The 22243-nt window shown below is 40.0% G+C and overlaps 1 protein-coding gene across 1 annotated transcript in view; it reads right to left on the bottom strand.

Annotated features, from left to right (window-relative positions):
• ankrd24 (ankyrin repeat domain 24) overlaps window positions 1-21917 on the bottom strand; it is a 186678-nt gene extending 164761 nt beyond the window's left edge. The window contains exon 1 of the mRNA XM_059990880.1: window positions 21855-21917. Coding sequence (XP_059846863.1) covers window positions 21855-21917 — 63 coding nt within the window. The remainder of the gene's footprint in view (window positions 1-21854) is intronic.
• Between the last annotated feature and the right edge of the window lie 326 nt (window positions 21918-22243).

The following is a 22243-nucleotide window of genomic DNA, read 5'->3' as shown; positions in this document are numbered from 1 at the left end:
CAAGCAGGCTTTTTCCACTGAGGCTAGGGGAGAAAAAAAAACAGAGGGCTTGGGTTAAGGGTGAAGGAGGAAAAGTTTAAAGGGAATATTGAGTGGTGGGGGTTTCTTCACACAGAGAGTGTCAGGTGTGTGGCATGAGGGGCCAGATGAAGTGATAAATGCAGGCTCACTTTTAACATTTGAGAAAAACTTGGACAGGTAGATGGATGAGAGGGGTATGGAGGAATATGGTCCAGGTGCAGGTCAGTGGGACTAGGCAGAAAAATGGTTCAGCACAGCCAAGAACAGTCAAAGGGCCTTTTTTGTGCTGTAATGTTCTATGGTTCTAAATATTACAACAACTGGATTTTCCACATCAGTCTCAGCTTCCAGCACTGGCATTAACCTAAGCCAACACAGTACCTCAGTCCAGCTTCTACCAGCTACTGACTGTCCCTGCACTGCTCTGTGAAATTCCTCATGGATCCCAATGGGGTGCCACAATTTTTCTACATCCCTCTCATTTCTCAGAAGGGTAGAACCGTGCATGAGATTATACCAGTTAAAGATGATGTCAGCATAGCAGCCCCTATCCAAATAAATGGGAAACACTTGCTGTGGAAAAAGGCAACTAGTAATTTTTCAACTATTTATTTTAGCTAGTTATAACTATTTTAACTTAATTTTAGAATGTAAATGTGTTTAATCTTGAATTAAATGTAAAATGAATTTTAATGTTATAATAGTTTCTTGTTTTTATATGCCAAGATTGTCAGTGAATATTTGCAAATGGCCAACATTCAGATTGCTCCAGCCACTCCAATAGTTTTGATGTTCAGTGATCCTGGAGACACAAGGCTGAATGGGAATCAAAGCCAAAAGGCTGTCAGCTGCATCGGACGCTGTATAGCCTGGGCCACTGTGAACTCGACAGACGACTAGGCCAGGTACTGCAATGGAATAGTGTAGACACAAAGTCAATTTGGGACATGAAACACTGGGTTCTTGATTTTTTTGTGTACATCGTAGAAAGGACAGAAGTAACAATAGACCAGACATACAACGCTTCCTAATTACCCGTCTCTAAGGTACTGTTTAATATACACCTGACTAAAGTCAGACATGTGGAACTAGAGGGCAGGTAGTAGAATGCATGACAAGAAACTGAGAATGAACTAAAGGTAATTACCTTTAGATTTGGCATATAGTGTTAAGATTGCTTCTAAAGGGTTAATGTTGGGACCCATGCTGTTTACAAGAATAATAGTTACATGGGATATATGACATAGACACAGGCAATTTGGCCCAACTATTCTATGCTAGCATTTATGTCCTTCTTGAGTCTCCTCACTTGTCTCCTTATCTAAATCAACAAGTACAGCCCTTTCCCCATCTCTCTCTTGTCCACCCAACTCCAAAATGAATCTTCAACCAATTCCAACTATTCACTTCAACCACTCCTTGTAGAAGTAATTACCACATTCTCAACACACTTAGAATAAAAACAAAGCTTTGTCTTAATTCCTATTGGATTTCTTGAAATTAATTATTATGAGCAAGTGGATACATTCTCATTCACTTTACCAAAGGCTTTGAGGATTTTTTAAAGACCTCACTTAGATCACCCTTACTCGGGAGAAAATAAACCCAGTTCTCTTCCTCTTTCTCAGATAGGTAAACCTTTACATAGAAACATAGAAAATAGGTGCAGGAGTAGGCCATTCAGCCCTTCTAGCCTGCACCGCCATTCAGTATGATCATGGCTGATCATCCAACTCAGAACCCTGTACCTGCTTTCTCTCCATACCCCCTGATCCCTTTAGCCACAAGGGCCATATCTAACTTCCTCTTAAATATAGCCAATGAACCGGCCTCAACTGTGGCAGAGAATTCCACAGATTCACCACTTTCTGTGTGAAGAAGTTTTTCCTCATCTCGGTCCTAAAAGGACCTTTATCCTTAAACTGTGACCCCTCGTTCTGGACTTCCCCAACATCGGAAACAATCGTCCTGCATCTAGCCTGTCAAATCCCTTTAGAATTTTATACGTTTCAATAAGATCCCCCCTCAATCTTCTAAATTCCAGTGAATATAAGCCTAGTCGATCCAGTCTTTCTTCATATGAAAGTCCTGCCATCCCAGGAATCAATCTGATGAACCTTCTTTGTACTCCCTCTATGGCAAGAATGTCTTTTCTCAGATTAGGAGACCAAAACTGCACACAATACTCTAGGTGCGGTCTCACCAAGGCCTTGTACTACTGCAGTAGAACCTCCCTGCTCCTGTACTCAATTCCTTTTGCTATGAATGCCAACATACCATTTGCCTTTTTCACTGCCTGCTGTACCTGCATGCCCACCTTCAATGACTGGTGTACAATGACACCCAGGTCTTGTTGCACCTCCCCGTTTCCTAATCAGCCACCGTTCAGATAATAATCTGTTTTCCTGTTCTTGCAACCAAAGTGAATAACCTCACATTTATGAACATTAAATTGCATCTGCCATGAATTTGCCCACTTACCTAACCTATCCAAGTCACCCTGCATCCTCTTAGCATCCTCCTCACAGCTAATACCGCCGCCCAGCTTCGTGTCATCCGCAAACTTGGAGATGCTGCATTTAATTCCCTCGTCTAAATCATTACTATATATTGTAAACAACTGGGGTCCCAAAACCAAGCCTTGCGGTACCCCACCAGTCACTGCCTGCCATTCTGAAAAGGTCCCGTTTACTCCCACTCTTTGCTTCCTGTCTGCCAACCAATTCTCTATCCACATCAATACCATACCCCCAATACCATGTGCTTTAAGTTTGCACACTAATCTCCTGTGTGGGACCTTGTCAAAAGCCTTTTGAAAATCTAAATATACCACATCCACTGGCTCTCCCCTATCCACTCTACTAGTTACATCTTCAAAAAATTCTATAAGATTCGTCAGACATGATTTTCCTTTCACAAATCCATGCTGACTTTGTCCAATGATTTCACCTCTTTCCAAATGTGCTGTTATCACATCTTTGATAACCAACTCTAGCATTTTCCCCACCACTGATGTCAGACTAACCGGTCTATAATTCCCCGGTTTTTCTCTCCCTCTTTTTTTAAAAAGTGGGGTTACATTAGCCACCCACCAATCCTCAGGAACTAATCCAGAATCTAAGGAGTTTTGAAAAATTATCACTAATGCATCCACTATTTCTTGGGCTACTTCCTTAAGCACTCTGGGATGCAGACCATCTGGCCCTGGGGATTTATCTGCTTTTAATCCCTTCAATTTACCTAACACCACTTCCCTACTATCATGTATTTCCCTCAGTTCCTCCATTTCACTAGACCCTCAGTCCCCTACTATTTCCGGAAGATTATTTATGTCCTCCTTAGTGAAGACAGAACCAAAGTAGTTATTCAATTGGTCTGCCATGTCCTTGTTCCCTTTGATCAATTCACCTGTTTCTGACTGTAAGGGACCTACATTTGTCTTGACCAATCTTTTTCTTTTCACATATCTATAAAAGCTCTTACAGTCAGTTTTTATGTTCCCTGCCAGCTTTCTCTCATAATCTTTTTTCCCTTTCCTAATTAAGCCCTTTGTCCTCCTCTGCCAGTCTCTGAATTTCTCCCAGTCCTCAGGTGTGCTGCTTTTTTTTTGCTAATTTATATGTTTCTTCTTTGGAATTGATACTATCCCTAATTTCCCTTGTCAGCCACAGGTGCACTACCTTCCCTGGTTTATTCTTTTACCAAACTGGGATGAACAATTGTTGTAGTTCATCCATGCGATCTTTAAATGCTTGCCATTGCATATCCACTGTCAACCCTTTAAATATCATTTGCCAATCTATCTTAGCTAATTCACATCTCATACCTTCAAAGTTACCCTTCTTTAAGTTCAGAACCTTTGTTTCTGAATTAACTATGTCACTCTCCATCTTAATGAAGAATTCCACCATATTATGATCACTCTTACCCAAGGGGCCTCGCACAACAAGTTTGCTAACTAACCCTTCCTCATTGCTCAATACCCAATCTAGAATGGCCTGTTCTCTAGTTGGTTCCTCAACACGTTGGTTCAGAAAACCATCCCGCATACATTCCAAGAAATCCTCTTCCTCAGCACCCTTAACAATTTGGTTCACCCAATCTATATGTAGATTGAAGTCATCCATTAGAACTACTGTTCCTTTATTGCACACATTTCTAATTTCCTGTTTAATGCCAACCCCAACCTCACCACTACTGTTAGGTGGCCTGTACACAACTCCCACCGGCGTTTTCTGCCCTTTAGTGTTATGCAGCTCTACCCATTTTGATTCCACATCCTCCAGGCTAATGTCCTTCCTTTCTATTGCGTTAATCTCCTCTCTAACCAGCAATGCTACCTCACCTCCTTTTCTTTCCTGTCTATCCTTCCTGAATATTGAATATCCCTGGATGTTGAGCTCCCATCCTTGGTCACCCTGGAGCCATGTCTCTGTGATCCCAACTTTATCATATTCATTAATAACTATCTGCACATTCAATTCATCCACCTTGTTACGAATGCTCCTCGCATTGACACACAAAGACTCCAGGCTTTTTTTTTACAGCACTCTTAGCCCTTATACAATTATGCTGAAAAGTGTCTCCTTTTGCTTTATGCCCTGGATTGCCCGCCTGCCACTTTTACTTTTCACCTTACTACTTTTTGCTTCTGCCCTCATTTTACACCCCTCTGTCTCTCTGCACTTGTTCCCATCCCCCTGCCACATTAGTTTAAATCCTCCTGAACAGTAGTAACAGTAACTCTCCCCCTAGGACATTGGTTCCAGTCCAGCCCAGGTGCACACCGTCCTGTTTATACCGGTCCCACCTCCCCCAGAACAGGTTCCAATGCCCCAGAAATTTGAATCCCTCCCCGTTGCACCATTTTTCAAGCCACGTATTCTTCTGAAATATCCTCCTATTTCTACTCTGACTAGCACGTGGCACTGGTAGTAATCCAGATATTATTACCTTTGTGGTCCTACTTTTTAGTTTATCTCCTAACTCCCTAAATTCACCTTGTAGGGCCTCATCCAGTTTTTTACCTATATTGTTGGTACCTATGTGCACTCCGACCACTGGCTGTTCACCTTCCCATTCCAGAATGTCCTGCAGCCACTCAGAGACATCCTTGACCCTTGCATCAGGGAGGCAACATACTATCCTGAAGTCTCATTTGCGGCCACAGAAACACCTATGTATTCCCCTTACAATCAAATCCCCTATCACTATAGCTCTCCCACTCCTTTTCCTTCCCTCCTGTGCCACAGAGCCACCCATGGTGCCATGATCTCAGCTGCTGCTGCCTTCCCCTGATGAGACATCTCCCCCAACAGTATCCAAAACAGTATATCAGTTTAAGAGGGAGATGACCCCAGGGGACTCCTGCATGACCTGGCTACTGCTACGCTGTCCAGTGGCCACCCATTCCCTTTCTGCCTGTGTAGCCTTTACATATCTGTACTCTTTCTCCAGAGCTTCAATATTTACCTTTACGATATGACAAAAACACTGCATGCAATATGCCATTCATAGCCTAGCAAAAGTTAGGCACAAGTTTAACTTAACTTTCCAGCTTTTTATTTTCATCCCTCTAGAAATAAATACAAGCAACTTATTTGCTATTTCTTTAAATTTCTTTGCTAATTTCGAAGGGATTAAAAGTAACATTAGCAAATTTGCTGATGTCACAAAGCTGGGTGGCAGTGTGAAATGTCAGGAGGATGTTATGAGAATGCAGGGTGACTTGGACAGGTTGGGTGAATGGGCAAATGTATGGCAGATGCAGTTTAATGTGGATAAATGTGAGGTTATCCACTTTGGTGGCAAGAACAGGAAGGCAGATTACTATCTAAATGGAGTCAAGTTAGGAAAAGGGGAAGTACAACGAGATCTAGGTGTTCTTGAACATCAGTCAATGAAAGCAAACATGCAGGTATAGCAGGCAGTGAAGAAAGCTAATGGCATGCTGGCCTTTATAACAAGAGGAATTGAGTATAGGAGTAAAGAGGTCCTTCTGCAGCTGTACAGGGCCCTGGTGAGACCCCACCTGGAGTATTGTGTGCAGTTTTGGTCTCCAAATTTGAGGAAGGACATTCTTGCCATTGAGGGAGTGCAGCATAGGTTCACAAGGTTAATTCCCGGAATGGCTGGACTATCATATGTTGAAAGATTAGAGCGACTGGGCTTGTATACACTGGAATTTAGAAGGACGAGAGGGGATCTGACTGAAACATATAAGATTATTAAGGGATTGGACATGCTGGAAGCAGGAAGCATGTTCCCGCTAATGGGTGAGTCCAGAACTAGAGGTCACAGTTTAAGAATAAGGGGTAGGCCATTTAGAACAGAGATGCGGAAAAACGTTTTCACCCAGAGAGTGGTGGATATGTGGAATGCTCTGCCCCAGAAGGCAGTAGAGGCCAAGTCTCTGGATGCATTCAAGAGAGAGTTAGATAGAGCTCTTATAGATAGCAGGGTCAAGGGATACGGGGAGAGGGCAGGAACGGGGTACTGATTGTATATAATCAGCCATGATCACAGTGAATGGCAGTGCTGGCTAGAAGGGCCAAATGGCCTACTCCTGCACCTATTGTCTATTGTCTAATCTGTCATCTGATTTCAGATGTATTTGCTCCTACTACTAGGACTCAGGATTAGTAAGTTAGTTTCAAGATTTGTGCATGACACTAAAGTACAACGCAGTACAGGACCTTGGCCCATGATGTTGTGCCAACCTTTTAATCTCTCTCTCACATAGCAATTTATTTTTCTTTCATGAATGCTCCTCTCTGAAAGCCACTTAAATATCCCTAATTTATCTGCCTCTATCACCACCCTGGTTCCATGTACCTATCACTCTCTGTGTAAAATGCTACCTCTGACATCTCCCCTGTACTTCCTTCCAACCACCTTAAAGTTATTCCCAATCACATCAGCCATTTCCACCATAGGAAAAGTCTCTGGCTATACACTCTATCTATGCCTCTTATCATTTTATACATCTCAATCAAGTCACCTCTCATCTTACTTCCAAAGAAAAAGTCTGAGCTCACTCAACCTTTCTTTAAAAGACATGCCCTCTAATCCAAGCAGCATCTTGGTAAATCTCCTCTGCATCCTCTTTAAAGGTTCCATATTCTTCCCATAATGAGGCAACCAGAACTGAACACAAAACTCCAAGTGTGGTCCAACCATAATTTTATAGAATTGCAATATTACCTTGCAGCTCTTGAATTCAATTCCCCGATTAACTAGGGCCAACGCATAATATACCTTCTTAACCACTCAATCTCTTGTGCTGCGATCCTTCCAAAGTGAATCACTTACACTTTTCTAGATTGGATTCCATCTGCCACTTCTCAGCTCAGCTCTGCATCCTCATCAATGTCCCATTATAACCTAAGATATCTTCTACATTATCCACAACACCACCAAAGTTCATGTCATCTGAGAACTTACTAACCTACCCTTTCACTTCCTCATCCAAGTCATTTATAAAAATCACAAAGAGTATGTATCCCAGAACAGATCTCTGCAGAACAACAACCACCAAGCAGAACATGCTCCATCTATACATCCCTCTGCCTTCTGTTGGCAAGCCAAGTCGAAATGCACGCAGCCATGTTTCACTGGATCTCATGCCTCCTGATGTTCTGACTGAGACTACCATGCAGAAGCTTGTCAAATGCCTTACTAAAATCCATATATACCACATATATGCTCTGCCTTCATCTATTTGCTTTGTCACTTCCATGTACAATTCAAACAGGCTCATGAGGCATGACATGCCCCCTCACAAAACAATGTTGACTATCAGACTGTGCTTCTCCAAGTGCTTATAAATCTTCTCTAAAAAGCTTCTCCAATAGATTTCTCACCACTGAAGTAAGACTCTCTAGTCTATAATTTCCAGGGTTGTCCCCATCACCTTTCTTGAACAAAGGAATAATATTTGCCACACTGACCTGTGGCCAGTGAGGAAGCAAGTATCAATGCCAAAGATGCAGCAATCTCTTGCCTCACATCCTTTAGTAGCCTGGGTAATATACTGCCCAGCCCTTGCGACTTGTCTATCCTAATGTTTTTCAAAAGTTCCAGCACATCCTTTCTTAACATTGGCATGCTTCAGCATATCAGTCTGTTCTGCACTGACCTCACATCTGTCAAGGTCCCTCTCATGAGTGGGGCTAGTCGGTGGTGTAGTGGCATCAACACTGGACTTTGAGGCACATGGTCCTGAGCTTGAATCCAACCAGGTCCCAACCTGGGCAGCAGCATATCTGCATGGAAGAAAGACCAGCAAACTACTTCCATATCTTGCCATGAAAACCCTGTGGATAATTATACTATCCGTAGGGCTGCCATGAGTCGACGACGACTCAGCAGCACACAACTCTCACAAGTGAATACTTAAGTAAAGTATTCATTAAGGACCTTCCCTACCTCCTCTGACTTCAGGCACATGTTTCCTCTTTTATCCCTGATCAGTCCTATCCTAACTCTAGTCTTTCTTTTGTTCTCCACATATTCACAGAATGCCTTGGGTTTCTCTTTAATCCTACTCGCCAAAGCATTCTTGTGTCCCTTTCTAGCACTCCTAAGTCCATTCTTAAGCTCCTTCCTGGTTACCTTGTAACTCTTTAGAGCCCTATCTGATCCTTGCTTCCAAAACCTTAAGTAAGCTTCTTTCTTCTTCTTGACCAGATGTTCCACATCTTTTGTTAACCACCCTACCATCCTTTCCCTGCCTCAGTGAGTCAAACCTATCCAGAACCCCATGCAAGTACTCCCTAAGCAACCTCCAATTTTCACACTGCATTTCCCTGCGTACAGCCATTCCCGATTTATGCTTCCAAGTCACTGCCTAATGGTATCATAAATCACCCTTCTGCAATTAAATACTTTCCCCTACTGTCTCCAAGGTGATGGTGTTGTCATTACTGTCTCCAAAATGCTCACCTGAGAGATAAGTCAACTGATCAAGTTGGAAGTATTAAAGAACATTACAAACTCAATTTGAGAAATAATTATAAATAAATTTGCAAAACGTCTTGTATCAAATAACTTCAATATACTGTAGATAACTAAGATAATGATTTTCATTCAGAGGTCATTATACATGCAACCCTCGACATTACGAGTGGTTGCATTCCTAGAAAACTATCCATATTCCAATATTCCAAAGTGCAAAGCTTTATTATTTGTATCTTTGTCAAGAAATACAAATTGTGAAAATATAATTTTGTGCTTACTTACTTTATTTTACACACATTTCCTTGAGAGGGAATTTCTATTCTGTATCTCAATTTTTTTGGGCATTAATTTGTGAATTCTGTAAGGGATAATTTCCATTAATCAAATGACTGCAATATGGGGATGGTTTATACTTGGAAAGTTTATACTTGGAAATTAAGTACCTGTGTAGTTCATTGAAATGTGGGGGTCTAAATGCAGATCTCTAAATGTAGCAATGCTGGTTAATTAGGTTAATTAGTAGAGGCTCTCGAACTGCAAATTAGAGCAGTCACACAGAGTATTAGCACAACTGTAAAGGACATTGATGTACTGGAAAAAGTATAAAATAGATTTATTAAAATGACACCAGAACTAGATTGAACAGGCCAGCCAAACTTCTCTGGAAATAAAAAAATGAGGGTCACCTGATAAGTCTTTGTGTGCCCATTAACATTACCCAATCCATAGGTTGTCCCATTGAAGAGCAAGCCATGAACTCTGTCCACATTTGTCTCCAGCAGAGCTCAGACCCTATACCCTGCCTCTGACCGACAAAGCAACAAATAATAAAGGGCTTTTTAGATAACAAGGGCAGGACCCACATCTCAAAGCAGTCAGGTGTTAGGCTGAACCTACCCTTAGAAATGACTTAACAGCCAACTTTAAACATTGATCTCAGAACTGCTTTCATCGATGGTCATGGACCACTTCAAGAATGGTTTGACAAGCTCCGTTCTACAAAATGGTTTGTCTGTCAATTGAGTCCCAACCCCAAACATTTTGACCTCAAACGAAGTGACACAACTAGCTTATGAAATGCAAAAGGAGTTTAAAGTATCAGTGAATATTGCTGACATGAAATATTGGAATAGTGGAAAGCTAACAAAAAAGAACCATATTTTTGAAGCATTAAAAATAATTCAATAATTAAGAAATAAAATAAATTACCAAGTAACACACTTAAGTCATTAGAACGCTATTAAAGTGATTAAATACATTGAAATACATCAGTGCTAACAAGCAAGCATAGTCAACCTAATTCTAAAGTGTACCTAACATGAATCTCCATTGAAGAAAACGGAGTTGCCGAACCTGCACCAAATCTAACTGCAGATAGAGCTGGTGGAAATCTACAGGAAATTGATATCTCATTTACAACTGGGATTAGAAGCATGTTATTACAAATGAATCCAGTAAGAAATTCAAGAGGAGTCTCTTTATTCAGAGACAGTTGGAATGTGGAATTTGCTCCTGCAGGGTGTAATTGAGGTAAATAGTACCTCAGAGAATAAGGAATCAGATTAATGTATCATTACAGCAAATAGGTAATTGGCGACTGACACAGACTCAATGGATGTGGGGCCTATTTCTGTGCTGCATTTCTCTTGAACTGATTAAAGTAATGATCAACCAGGCAGCAGTAAATTCTGGTCTTTAAATTTCTGACTACCCATTGCAGGCACCTCAAGACACGTTGAAGCAATATTCCCTCTAATTATTTTTACGGCTGTATGGACCAGCTATTGCTCTGAGCAGGAATTTTTACATGGCCTGAAAACTGCACAACACTTTAATAAAACATCATATAAAAGAAAATTCCAGCTCCACTGCAACAAAGGCTACACGTGTGGGAGCATTTTAGTTACTGTGCAGTGCGCAATTTAGAAAAGAAACAGTGGTCAGAAGTACCATAGTCTCTGCAAGACTCATCCAAATTTACTGGAAGCAAATCAGCGCTCATGTCTTCTCCCAGAGCAACATCTCCAGGTCAGAGGTCCTAATCACACTCAGTCAGTGCCACTGAGCGGACCGTTACTCACATGTACAACAACAGACTGAATAAACAACAATCTATTCCAAAGTTTATCACAAAAGAAATCTCCAGGCGGATAGAGGAGAAGATTCAACAATATGCTTAAAGCTTCACTGAAGAAATGTAAGTTCCTAATAGTGCTTAGGAATCACAGGCCTAAGACCACTCAAAGTGGACACAGTGTATTGAGCATGGTACTGAGAACTTTGAGCCCATGCTTTGGGAGCACAAAAAAAACCTGTGTAACCAGCAACAAAACATCGTGTCAGAAACTACACACCCACCGCTGGCCACATCAGTAACCTCCTGCCCCATCTGTGGAGAAAAAATTCACAAAGATGTTACTGGAGCTGGAGGGCTTGAATTATAAGGAGAGACTGGATAGGCAGGGGCTCTTTTTCCGTGGAGTGTAGGAAGCTGAGGCTGAGGGCTGACCTTATAGAGGTATATACAATCATGAGATCCCAAGGATTGAAAGATCACAGTCTCTTCCCCAAAGTGGGCGGGTCTAAAATCCGAGGGCATATGTTTAAGATAAGGAGTGAAAATTTTTCACACAGAGAATGAACTTCCAAAGAAAGTTGGAGAGGCAGGTACAATTACAATGTTTAAAGGATATTTGGAAGGTTCATGAATAGGAAAACGTTAGAGAGATATAGGCTAAACACAAGAAAATAGGATTAGTTCAGGCAGCCATCTTGATCAGATTGCATGAGTTAGGTTGAAGGGACTGGTTCCAAGCTGTAATTCTCTAAGACTTTGACTCAAAACCAGGGTAGAAACAAATCATCTTTAATACCAAAGGACAGCCTAAGGGGAAAAAAAGTTGTAATGTAAGACATGTTTTAGCCAACTATGCAACCCCAAGCTCCCACAAGGAGCAACGTGACAAGGGCTAAATGTACTGTCGGTTGTGTACCAAATTTAGGCCAGGGGTAACAGTGTAAATTCCCTGTTCTTTTTCAAAATAACATCATGAACCCTTCAACATTCACCTGAACATGCCAATAAGGCCTTGAATCAACATCACATCTAAAGTGCAGCGTCTGTGACATGCATCTTTCCTTCAGTACAGTACTACATTGTCCACTTGAATTATCTACCTAAAGTCTCTAGTCTGGACTGGAAACCATCATCCTCTCTATGTAGCAGTTTTTTTAAAGGCACTGCAAGGTTCTGCTCAAAATATCTCAAACCCTCAAGGATCTTCATTTTTAGAGGCATGCTGAGTTTGTTTGTTTCTGTGAATGTATTGGGAGAGCAACTCTGATCATCTGCAGGCAAAATGTCACTTCAACATCAAAGTACATTTATTATCAAAGAATAACCTTGAGATTTATACATCTTTGAGATTTGTTTGCTTACAGGTAGCCACAAAGCAAGAGACATGAAGAACCCAATTTTAAAAAAGAGAAAGACCATAACCACTGCACAGGGAAAGATAAAAAAAACACACATCATGCAAACGACAGAGTCCTTAGATCCACTCCCCAGAGCAGACAGAGTAGGCCCAAGACTCAATCTCAGTCCATCATATCAGCAGGGCAAAAACATGTGAAACCCACATAGACGACAGCCACCGGAGAAACAAATGAACATTGTGGAAGAGTGAGCAAAATCAGCCTAACCCTTCCCTCCACACTCAGGCTTTCCAGTCAGTCTGGGAGGGAGTTTAAATTGTCTAAGCACCAGGTCACGCCTTGCTCTAGGACTCAGGCCCCAGCGCAGCAACACACCTGGGCCACACAGCCTGAAGCATTTCTCAACCTCACCAAATCAGCTCAGCGCTTCGGGCGATCCATCCTTGCACCTGGGTTAGGTGGACGAGCATCGAAACTCTTCTGCATCAACTCCTCTCTAAATTGTTCACTCCAACAGCAACAGCAAAACCAACTTCAACTGTGACTGCATCTTCAACACGTTGCCTTCTGGCTTTGCCATACACTAGTTTTGTTTCCTCCAGCATTATGCAATTGAAAATGAAGGCTACAATGAGTTAGATACAGTGATATGTAACACTAAGCTGTTTTGAGTCACTCCAGATATTCAATTGATTTAATCTGACATGCTTGATGCAATTTCTGTGTCGATTAATCACTTTGGTATCAATTCCTGCACAACCCCTACTTACTAATACACAAGCAGGGATATGTCACTCAACCATCCAAGCCTGCCTTATCCTTAATAAAGTGATGGCTCCATATTCCTGTACCTGAGTTCACCTTTTACTTCCTAATCAAATAGTTTCCTAACTCTGCCTTAAAATAATCAATGACCCTACCTTCACTGCTCTTTGAAGAGAAGTCAGAAATCTCACAATACTGAAAGGAAAAAAAAATACCTTGCTTCTGTCTTAAACAGGTGACCCTTATCTTACAACAATGATCCCCAGTTCTAGGTTTGTTCACAAGGAAATATTCAAATGCACCTCATCTACTGTATATCTCACAAGATTTTAGATTTCATTGAAGGCTTTTTTCACTTTTTCAGATTCCAGCAGGTGTAAGTCTAGCTGGTCCAAACTTTCCTAGTAAGACGCAGAAGCTTAATGGACCTCACACAAATAATAATTAACACATAATCCAGATCACTGGGATCATTAAATCTATCTCACTCCCTTTGGTGTATCTTACAACTCCTAGCATGTTCATCACACATAGCTATCAGCACCAGGACAACATGTGAATACTGTAAGACTGGCTTTGGGCTGTCATATTGTTTGCAATATTAATCTCATGATTTACTTACATGAAATGCAAACTTAGTTACTGAACAATTCCATAAGCATAACATTTTCTATTACAGGTGTTCCCCGCTTTACGAATGTTTACTTTACGCCACTTCGCTTTTACAAAAGACCTACATTAGTAACTTATTTTCGCATTACAAAGAGGATTTTCGCTTTTACGAAAATTTTTCCCATATACATTAATGGTTCTTCGCTTTACACCATTTTGGCTTAAGAAAGGTTTCATAGGAACATTCTACCTTTGTAAAGGGGGGGACACCTGTATTAGAAAGTGAACAAAGTTTTGAGAAAAATGAACTGCTGAATAAATGCAGTGTTTTTACTGCAGTGGAAATATAATTGATTTGACAAACAATGGGAAGGGGAATGAATTATTAATTATGACCATTCAAATTGTCATTGAGACTGAGGAACTCAATTACACCACTGACTAAGCCCCACTGATGAATGATTTGCATTGTGTATCCTAAGTGAAGTCTAAGTAATGCTACCTGATAACCGGAAAACCTAACAAATTTCCTCCCACTGATGGGCTTTCAAGCTCTACGTGTCACTGGGATGAGGTTAAATTAATCTATATTCAAAAAAGATCAGTAACACCAGGCCTCTGACTATCACTATTGCTAGAAAAGCAAGACTGATGAATCAGAATCATAATTAGGATTATCAGTGGCGTACGTTGTGAACATTGTCATTTTGGGGCAGCAGTCCAATACAAAATATAAGAATGACTGTAAGTTACAAAAAATAAATAGTGCAAAAATGGAATAGCAAAGTAGTGTTCATTCATTCAGAAATCAGATGGCAAAGCGGAAGAAACTGTTCCTAAAATCTTTGCAGATCTCCAGGCTCCTCTGCCTCCTTTCCAATGGTAGTACTGAAAAGAAGGTATGTCCTAGGTGGTGAGGGCTCTTAATGACGGATACTGCCTTTTTGAGGCATCGCCTTTTGAAGATGTCTTCGATGGTAGTGGGGACAGAAGTGAGAAACAGATTGGCATGTTGATCAGCAAAGCTTCTGGCATGTACACTAAGTATCTCATGAAACAGTTCGAGTTACATCAAGGCAGAATATCCTCAGTTCTGAGTTTGCTCAGAGTTGGAGGGCAAGCAGAGCCAGCCTCTACAGGTACATTCATACTGCCCCTCATTGCAGCCTGCGGGAGGGGCATGCATAAACATTGGGGCAAGAGAAATGTAATTTTTTTTTGTAATTTATTTTTTATTGAAGTTCATAATCAAACAAGCATTTCCATAAGGTGTATTTCAGACATTGGACATATATATCATATAATCATATATATCACAAATCTCCACAAAGTATTTATCTGAGGTATACATTAATAGAAAAGAGTGGAAAGAAAAAACAAGCAAAAAGACAAAACTATGTACAAGCAGGGAGCGATCTTTTTTATTACAACATATTCATTGATTTGTGAGAATAAAATTAGGCCTATGAGGCATTATGTAGTTAAACCATTTTTCCCAGTATGAATCAAATTGTTCTTTAATTCGTCTTCTATATGTGCTAAACATGCTTTAATACAATTTAAGGTTGTACATAGTGCTCATATGTCTAAAGATAAGCTTGCTCGGTTTTATTCTCATGTTAATCCTCAATGTGACAGATGTCATTTAGATGTGGCTTCATTGACCCACATGTTTTGGTCATGTCCTACTTTACATAATTATTGGAAGGACATATTTGCTACCATTTCCTCAATTTGGAATATTGATTTACAACCTCATTTTATCACTGCAATTTTTGGTGTTCCAAATGAAGATGATAGTCGATTCTCTCCTCCAATTAGACGAATGATTGCCTTTGTAACCTTAATGCCCAGGAGATCTATATTACAAAATTGGAAAGAAGTAAATCCTCCTACCACATTTCAATGGTTTTCTCAAACTATTTCTTGCTTAAGTTTAGAAAAAATTAGAAGTACTATTTTTGATTCATCAATTAAATTTGAAGAAACTTGGGGACCGTTCATTCGACACTTTCACATGAATTAATTTGACTTCTTCCAGACCTTTACTCTTATTATTCTTGTTCTGGTGTGGAGTTCCGGAGTTTTTTGACACTATCATATACTTATAAACTATTATTGTTGCCCATGTTAGTTTAGGTTTAGTTTTTTTATTATTTCTTAAATATACATTTTTTCTTATATTTTACATTGTTTTTCTTTTTCTTTTGATGATTATTTTTAATCTTTTCATGTATAATCAATATAGATTAGATTGATATTGTATGATCATTTTTTGCTGATAGTTTAATAAGATATTGCTATCTTGTTACCAACTCAATTTCAAATCTATTGTATTCATAACATATGTAATATTATTATGTTATGTTTTTCTAAAAAAATTAATAAAAATATTTTTAAAAAATCAAATTGTTCCAGCTTATGATTAACAGATGCTGTTATCTTCTCCATTTTGTAAATGTCCATTGTAATTTCCATCCATGTATTTAAAGTTGGGCTCTCCTATGATAACCATCTCCTAGTAAGAGTCTTTTTACCAGCCACCAACAGTATATTCATTAAATATTTATCTCTTTTCAACCATTCTTGAGGTATATATCCAAAATATATGGTCTCACTCTATAAGGGTATTTCACATTGAAAGATGTCTTGTAGGGCATTGTGTATCCCCCCTTCAATAGTTTTTGATAACAGGGCAGTTCCAAAAAATATGATAATGATTTGCATTACGATTTCCCCAATTTCTCCAGCAAATAGGGAAGTTACTATCACAATGGGATTTCTGACAGGGTGTAAAATCTTATCAAGTTTTTCCATCCAAACTCCCTCCATTTCTGTGAACTGGTACACTTCCATTGATATATCCATATTGTTGTCCATTCTTCCTCAGATATAATTATCCCTCCTTCCTTCTCCCATTTTGTTTTAACGTATGAAGTCGAATGCATTTTAACATTTGACAACCCCTTGTACATGCTTGAAATGATTCTATTACTGTTATCTGAATTTTATGCTTTCCTAAATAGCTTTATCAAGCATGTACTTGCCTTGGTTACATTTTTAAGTGTCTTATTAACATATTGTCGCATCTGTAAATACCGATAAAAATCTTGTTTTTCTAATAAGTGTTTCTCTTTAAGCATTTCAAAACTGAACAGTGTTCCTTCTTTCATTATGTTGCAAAGAACTGTTATTCCTTTAGCTGTCCAGTCCTTAAATCTAGCATCCAATTTATTTGGTGTAAAATCCGAGTCATATGCACAGCATTTAAGAATTGCAATATCTCCCTCGAGATTATATTCTTTTATAGGAGTTTTCCATATTTTAAGAGTCAATTTCATCCATGGGTTATCAATAGTATTTATGTAGGTACTTATGCATAGTATTTATGCAGGTTGTTATCAGCCAAAATTGCTTGTGTGGGGATGGGAAGTACCCGCTCCTCAATGTTTTTCCATTGAGTGTCATATGATGGGTTGCACCAACATATCACAGCTCTCAACTGTGCTGCAAAATAATAATCTCTAAGAGAAGGTAGGCCCCATCCCCCCTTTTCCTTTACTAATTGCAAAGTTTTGAGATGAACTCTAGGCCTTTTACCCTGCCAAATATGCCGATAGCATCTTGTTCCATTCATTGAATTGATTTTGATTAATCTCTATTGGTAGGATCTGAAAGAGATGTAACAGTCTGGGCAGTATATTCATTTTAATGGACTCAATCCTTGAACTGAGACTTAAAAAAGGAATCCAGTACCATCTTGTCATATCTTCCTTAATTTTTTTATATAAAGGCAGATAATTACATTCTGATAATTTTGCCAAATCTTTTGGCATGATGATGCCCAAATATTTGAAAGACTCTGTGTGCCATGCCCAGGGTTATCGACTTTCAATTTCTCTTGTTGGGCTATAGTAATATGAAAGTAATTGGGTTTATCTATGTTGATCTTGTATCCTGATAATTGACCATATTGTTCAAAGGATTGCATCAATTTAGGTAAAGAGTATGTTGGTTGCCCTAGATAGATCAAAATGTCATCCACGTAACAAGCCAATTTATGCTCTGTCCCTTTAATAGTAATTCCCCTGATTTTTATTTTTTTGTATATGATCCATAATGTGAAGTGTTTTTGTATATTGTCTTGTATCTGGCGTCATATTAAACCTGTCTGATCGTTATGTATCAGTATGGGTAGGATCTCCTCTAATCGTTTGGCCATGATGGAGGTAAATAATCTACATTAAGAAGGATATTGGTCTAAATGACCTGCATTCCATTTTATCCTTGCCTTCTTTCGGTGTAGCTGAGATTATTGCTTACTTCCAACTGGGTGGCATTTGTGCCTTTTTTAAAGCCCTGTTCAGTGTGGGGAGTAAAACAGGAATTAACTCATTTTTAAATTCTTTATACCACTCTGCCGTATACCCATCTGATCCTGGTGACTTGCTTAATTTAAGCCTACTAATTGCAGCTTTTAATTCAACTTCAGTTATGCCAGCAGTCATCATTCTATTTTGTTCTTCGTTTAAAGTGGGTAACTCTAGAAAATTCAAGAAGGTGTCAATCTGGGTTATGCTTCCCCTTGAAACTTTGGAATATAGAGTTTTGTAAAACACTTCAAAAGCTTCTTGAATTTCACTTAGCTTATTTTTTATCATTTTCGTTCTTGGGTCCCTAATTCTATGAATTGGATTTTCTGCTATCTTTTTTTTTCAGTTTCCATGCCAGTATTTTCATAGATTTTGATCCACTTTCATAATGTCTCTGTTTCAGAAACATTAATTTTTTCCTGGTTTCTTGCGTAACCAAACTATTAATTTCATTCCTAATTCTTTTAATGTCCCCTAATGTATCCTGTGTCAAATTCAATTTGTGTTTTTCTCTAGTTCCTTCAGCCTATTTTGTAATTCCTCTAATGTTTTATTCTTATATGATGATATCGCTATAACTTTCCCTCTTAAGACAGCCTTCAGAGTATCCCATAAAATGGGAGGAGAAACCTCTCCATTATCATTAAATTCTAAGTAGAGGCCGATTTCCTTTTTAATTTGTTCCTTAAAGTATGGATCATTGAGTAGACTTGAATTTAGTTTCCAAATAGTATTCTTTGGTTGTAGGTAAAAATCAACAGATAAATATATAGGTGCATGGTCACTTACATCTTATTGTCCCAATTCCACAGGTGTTTATTTTGTCTTTGTCTTTTCCAAATGTTATGAAATAGTCTATACTTGTATATACAGAATGGGGAGCAGAATAATGAGTATAATCCCTTCTGTCAGGGAAAAGGTCCCTCCATATATCAATTAATCCAACATCCTCAAAGAGTGTATTAACTTCTTTATGTAAAGATTTTGTTTCATAGGTTTTTCTATTGGAAGAGTCTAAGTTTGGTTGTAATTGTAAATTTAAGTCTCCCCCACATATCAGGAGACCTTCTGTTTCCATTACCATAATATCAGTAATTTTCTGAAATAAACCAATATCACTTCCTGGGGGTGCATATATATTCAATAGAGTAACTGAATTTCCATCTATATTCCCCCTTACCAGAATATAGCTGCCCTCTTTATCTCCCATTTTGAATGCTTTTTCAAAATTTAGCTTACTTGAGATAAGAATAGCAACTCCTCTCCTATGTCCTGATTTATTTGAGGAGAAAAACAGATTAGTGAAGCCCATTCTCTTTAGTTTTTTATGCTCATTATAACTTAAATGAGTTTCCTGTAAATATACTACATGGGCTTGTTCTTTTTTCATTTTGGAGAAAATTCTGTTAGTTTGATTGGATTTAATAGCCCATTGACATTAAAAGAAATGAATTTTATCTTGTCCTTAGCCATCTGTATTTATCTGTCAATGTATCATTGAAATTAGCAGAATAAAACTTAATTGATCTACACCCTGAACAAATAAGAACCAAGAAATACAAATAATAACAAAAATGGCAACGAACGTGTGATTCCAAGGCTGAGGTCTCTAGTAGGTGACCCTGCGTTGAGCTAGAGGAAATGTCTAGCTGTGGGGAATAACTCCTCCTACTTGTGAGTTGAGGGCCCCCATTGCAGTATTTATTAAAGTCAGTGAAGAAATCCATCATACAGAAAAGATTTCCCAGTGTACTCCTCCTATATATATATATACACACACACATATATTACATATATATATATATTCTAATTTTGGTGGGGAAAAAGGAGTAAGTGAGCGAATAAAGAATAACAACTAAGTAATATAAAATCCACATTATAATAAGTATTTCTCGAGATAGGCATATCACCGTCTACTTTTGCTTCCATTTAGCTTCTCAACATTTTTAAAGTTAGCCAAACCTTATGGCTCTTCTGGAGGGAGTGAGGACTGCCTTTGTAAAACTCCCAATCTCTTTCTGATATACTTCTCTCGGCCTCCTCCCATCTCCTGCCTTCTCAATGCTCGCACTATTTCCCAAGCAGAGCAGGATAATTCCTCTGCCAGGCTTTCCCTCAGTTTGATCATGCTGACGGGCAACCCTCTGGCCTCCATGTCCATAGTCGCCTCTTCCACTGTCTGGTACAACCACGTCCCGTCTTCATAAAACACTTGAAGTTTAGCAGGGTATGGAGTTTGAAATCTAATCTTTTTTTGCTTTAGTACTCGCTTTACTTCAGAGTATTCTTTACGTTTCTGCAGGACCGTGGGGGGGGGGGGTAATCTTGTTCGAAATATATTAAATTATCGCCTAAAAACACCCTCTTCTTACCCCAGGCTCTTCGTAGAATCTCCGCTTCTACTGTACTGAAGGAATTTTATTATTATTGAGTGTGGCTTATCCCAGGTAAGTTTTGGGACTAGCGCGCGATGCGTTCTCTCGATCTCCAGCTCCATAGTCAAGGGAAGCTCCAGCACGTCCTGCAGAAACTTTCCGACAAACTCCATCATAGACAAGCCCTCTGCTCATTCGGGAACGCTGTATATTCTGATATTTTTCCGCCGTGATCTTCCCTCCAGGTCAAACCGTTTACCTTCCTGATGATTTAATATTTTTATCATCTTACTCAGTATTTGTTCAACGTTTTGAACGCGATCTTCCACCTTCTCAATTCGAGTCTCTGCCATCGCTATTTTTTGATTGATGTTGGCGAGCTCTGACTTAATATCATGTAGCTGCTGCTTTATATCTTTCTGGAACTCCCTTATCTCTTTCAGAATTTCGATCATATTCGCTGCTTCGCCTGAACGAGGACCAGCATCCGCCTCGCTAGCACACGGTCGGGTAGAAGAGCCACTCGCTGCACTCTCGGCCTAAGGCTCCGCAGAGTCGCTTTTCTTATTTCCATTCTTTTTCCCCATTCTTGCCCCTCTTTTCAGTTCAAATATTTTTCGAAAAATGCTATATTTGATGGGTTAACGGAGGAGCTACTGATTTAAGCTGCCATTCTTGACTATGACATCACCAAAAACCCGAGAAATGTAACTTATTAGGTAGGTGACAGCTGACTTTACACAAAGTGAAATGCAGTAATTATCCATTCCAGCCCTGATGCACCATCAATAACTCTCGGAGACATGAGGCGAGTGATAGGCTTTTATTAGCTGGAAGAGAGAGCACTATCAGCAGCAAGAGACCATCACACAACATCCTGGAAACTGAGGGAGGAGCAGTGCCTCCAATCGCCTTTATACAGGGGTCTGCGGGAGAAGCCACAGAAGCAGTTGGGGGGGGGGGGGGGGCGTGTCCAGACAGGTATATGTAGTTCACCACATTCACCCTCCCTTTGTTTTAAAAGAGAGTCCCCATGGGGCAAGGTTTCTTACAAGTATATTTACAGGATAGGTCTATCAGGTGGTCGAATCTGTCGCTGCGATCTATGTAGCACCGGCTGTGATTGCACAGGTGCCGGTGGTGATTGCACCAGAGACGGTGGTTGTGCTGGTTCCGGCCTGACTGGAGGTGTCAGTGATCCCTCATGCGTGTGCAAGGCGCCTGGTATGGGAGTGTCGTGAGGAGTCTGTGTAGGGCTTGGTGTGCGTGGTGTCAGGTGGGTATACACCTCGGTGGGTACAGGGTTCATAGTTACCGTGGAGTGTTCGGGATAGTGGTCTGCAGCTCCTGCAGGGCCCAGGTCGCGGACGGAGACCATGTCCTCCCGCCCATCAGGTAAGACCACGTAGGCATACTGGGGGTTCGTATGTAGTAGGTGAACCTTCTCGACCAGCGGGGAGTATTTATTGTTCCTCGCATGTTTCCGGAGCAGCACTGGCCCTGGGGACGTCAGCCAAGCCGGTAGGGTGGTCCCAGTGGCAGACTTCCTGGGACAAGAAAAGAGGCGCTCATGAGGGATGGTATTGGTGGACGTACATAACAGGGAGCGGATAGAGTGGAGTGCCTCGGGGAGGACCTCCTGCCAGCGAGAGACTGGCAACCCTTTTGACTTAAGGGCTAAAAGTGTGGCCTTCCACATGGTGG

This window comes from Hypanus sabinus, chromosome 16 (assembly GCF_030144855.1).
Source record: "Hypanus sabinus isolate sHypSab1 chromosome 16, sHypSab1.hap1, whole genome shotgun sequence".
Classification (NCBI taxonomy): Eukaryota; Metazoa; Chordata; class Chondrichthyes; order Myliobatiformes; family Dasyatidae; genus Hypanus; species Hypanus sabinus.
Note: the sequence above shows the minus strand (reverse complement) of the source record. Positions and strands in the feature narration are given on the sequence as shown.